General features: G+C 41.4%; 1 protein-coding gene across 1 annotated transcript; it reads left to right on the top strand.

Moving 5' to 3' along the window:
- Nucleotides 1–531: 531 nt before the first annotated feature.
- LOC146664839 (zinc finger MYM-type protein 1-like) lies at nucleotides 532–2547 on the top strand. The gene is made up of 3 exons (XM_085412159.1): nucleotides 532–1109; nucleotides 1534–1648; nucleotides 1856–2547. The coding sequence occupies exons 1-3, from the start codon at nucleotides 574–576 to the stop codon at nucleotides 2381–2383; spliced, it is 1179 nt and encodes a 392-aa protein (XP_085268285.1). The 5' UTR covers nucleotides 532–573; the 3' UTR covers nucleotides 2384–2547.
- Nucleotides 2548–3246: the final 699 nt, after the last annotated feature.

Below are 3246 nucleotides of genomic sequence, written 5' to 3'. Positions count from 1 at the left end.
GCGCAGCTAGATGATGGACATCGGATTGCTTTAAGAAGGCACAACGAAGAGGTAGATAAAAACCGTCATATTTTATCTAAAATCATCGATTGTATTAAGTTTTGTGGTGCTTTTGAGCTAGCAATGCGGGGACATGATGAAAGTGATTCCTCAGACAATCCAGGGATTTTTAGAGGTTTAGTCGACTTGATGGCATCAATTGATCACGACTTGAGGCAACACCTTGAAAATGCTACTGTATTTAAAGGCACCTCGAAAACAGTCCAGAACGAGATCCTGGATTGCATGTTGGCAGTTCTGAGAGAAAGGATCGTGGAAGAAGTAAAGGCAGCGAAGTTTTTAGCCATTCAAGCTGATGAAACCACTGACATTTCTACACACTGTCAGTTAGTCATGGTGCTAAGATACATTGACCAACGAAACCGTATTCAAGAGCGTTTTTTTGAATTCATCAAGCTACCCAATGCTTGTGCAGATGCAATAGCCAGTGCCTTATCGGAGAGGCTGCGCTTCATCCTCCCCCAGGGACAAGAGAGAAAGTTGATCGCCCAGGCCTACGATGGGGCCGCTGTAATGAGGGGTACCACTGGAGGAGTGCAGCGTAAGATACAGGACATTTATGCTAACGCTCACTACGTACATTGTTATGCCCATCAGTTAAACCTGGTAATGCAACAAGCAACCTCCCACATCCCTCAAATCAGTCACTTTTTTTCCGACATAGCAGGATTCGCTTCTTTTTTTACTAAATCGAGCAAGAGGACTGCAGTGCTTGACGAGGTGGTGGCGCACCGACTTCCAAGTGCATCGGCAACCCATTGGAACTTCAACAGTCGTGCTGTGAATACAGTGTATGAACATAAAGACGATCTGGTGAGGTGTTTTCAGACCATCCGTAACAGTGAAGGATTTGATGCCCCTACAAAGAGAGATGCCGGTGGTTTCGTGAGAATGCTGGAAGACGAAGCTTTCTGTTTTTTCCTGGCCTTGTTTCACAAGATAATGCCACATGTAGACATGCTGTATAACCACCTACAGAAGAGAAACATCGATTCTGTCACCATCGCAGGGATCACCCAGACATTCATCAGCCGCATGCAGGCTATCAGGTAGGCATAAAAGCATAAATATGTAACCTAGAATAAATGTTAATTATCTATGCATAGATTCTATCAAATTCTCTGCATATATTCTGTGTTCTGTGACTTAAATGTTTAATGGAATTCAGATAATTTTGATTTATATCAGCCTTTGAAGTAATTTTATGAAAAATATTTGATTAAGTATATTTGATGAAGTATATTCCCAGTAATGATTTGATGTAGCCTATACCATAGGCTATTTCCTGAAATTATGGCCAGGGCCTTTATTTACTTGCACTGGTTTTCCCCCAGCCATTAAACCAGGTCCGGTTATTAATTAAATCCGGTAATTCCCGGTAATTAGAACACAACCTTTGTTTGGTTTGTGTTTGGTTAATATATCCCTATTCAGTTTTCAGAAGCCATTAATGAAACTTATGTATTGGATCAGGGAGGCACTTCCTAATCTGGTTGTGGATGAGGAGTACAGGGGACCTGTTCAAGACCCACCCACAAAGAGACGGAGAACATTGGGGGAAGACAGGCAACACCATTTGGCACTGGAGGTAAGCACTAGCTGCTTGGTCTGATTTAAATCGGATCATCAGATAAAATCTAATGACGATGCTGTCAGATGTCATTTGATATAGTGGTCATGACTGTTTTGTTTTGTTATGGACAGATTTTTTTTTTCAGAATAATGATTAACATGAGACATGTGCCAAAGTCTTACCACTGAATCTAACTCTTACCAATTATATATTATTGGATAGGTGTGCGACACCATTATGAGCCATGCCAAGGAGAGGTTTTCTTTCACCAAGCACCTTGTCAGCGCCACTCTGTTGCAAGGAGACTTGTTCCAACAACACAGCAAAAATTTTCCAGATGCAGCACTACAAACCACAGTGGAAGCCTATCCCTCATTGGACAAAGCCAGACTTAAAACAGAACTGTCCCTGATCTACGACAACGAGGAGTTTCAGAGTTGTAGTGGTGCGCTGGCGCTCTATCAGGTTCTGATGGAAAACAACCTTCAAGACACATTCACCGAAACTGTAAGTCTTCTTAACATCCTCATCACCACACCAATGACAACATCAGAATCGGAGAGGTGTTTCTCTACTTTAAAGAGGATAAAAACTTTCCTGAGAAACAATATGGCTCAGGATCGGCTCAACGCTCTGGCTATGCTGTCCATAGAGAAAAAACTCACACAAGAACTTCCTGATTTCAACACCAGGGTCATCGAGAAATTTGCCACTCAGAAAGACAGACGAGCAAAGTTCTTGTACAAATAAGAACCCTTAACCATATTTACTCTCTTTCTCCATCCCTCTCTCTTTCTCTCTTTAGCCCACCCCCCCAATCAGTTTACAGTTGTTGTTTTCAATAGTTATTTTTCATTCATTCAAAAAAAAAAAAAAAAATCTGTTCATGTTCATTTTTACAAATCTATACAAATGGCCAGAATATGGTTGTTCATTTTAAATTTAAATTAAAATTGTGTTGTTTGATGTACTCATTAAATGGGTCATTTTAGTCGATATCATAAAAATTGCCCCCCCTGAGATTTTTTTCAGGAGCCGCCACTGGTGTGGATGTAATCTCGCTGCAAGCCTGAGAGCAATAGAAAATATTAATCACACGCAGGAGGCAAAGGGGGCGTTCGGTTAAAACACACACACATTACGCATTGCAGAAAGGGAGGGAAAGAGAAAGAAAGAGCATTTTATTGCCTGTCTTCATTCCCCTGGTACAATGACAGGCTTCACATAAAAGACATGATTTTTCTGTGGAAGAAAAGGCAAGTGAAGTACAGCCTGTGACAAAGAAAGATAGCAAGTTCCCAGAATATTTTTTGTGCAAAAAGAGGCACAGTCATGATAAGTGTCTGGTACTTTTTTTGGTCTTTTTCATTTTCAGTTCGGGTTAACTGTGAGATATATGATCATTTTCAGTCCAATCAAGCACTTATAAGTAGTAACTTAAGCACTCTCGGGGAGAAGATTGCATTAGACAGTCCAAAGGCAGGGTGGAGGTGATAAGTGCTTCTGCCATCTCTGCACAGCTTGGTGGGTGATCTATTGCAACGCGGGATCCCATCTAGAGCTGTGCTGTAGTTTGTGGGTGATACTAAAGGGCGTCAACCACACTCCAGTGA

This window comes from Rhamphochromis longiceps, linkage group LG7 (genome assembly GCF_057381845.1).
Source record: "Rhamphochromis longiceps isolate RC_006_pf linkage group LG7, R_longiceps_female_GT1.1, whole genome shotgun sequence".
Lineage (NCBI taxonomy): Eukaryota > Metazoa > Chordata > Actinopteri > Cichliformes > Cichlidae > Rhamphochromis > Rhamphochromis longiceps.
Note: the sequence above shows the minus strand (reverse complement) of the source record. Positions and strands in the feature narration are given on the sequence as shown.

Bases quoted from the DNA above. Each gene is read 5' to 3' on its own strand.
- LOC146664839 (XM_085412159.1), top strand. From the start codon at position 574: ATGAGGGGTACCACTGGAGGAGTGCAGCGTAAGATACAGGACATTTAT. The intron at 1,110-1,533 runs GTAGGCATAAAA...GTATTGGATCAG, and splicing joins AGCCGCATGCAGGCTATCAG to GGAGGCACTTCCTAATCTGG. The intron at 1,649-1,855 runs GTAAGCACTAGC...ATTATTGGATAG, and splicing joins AACACCATTTGGCACTGGAG to GTGTGCGACACCATTATGAG.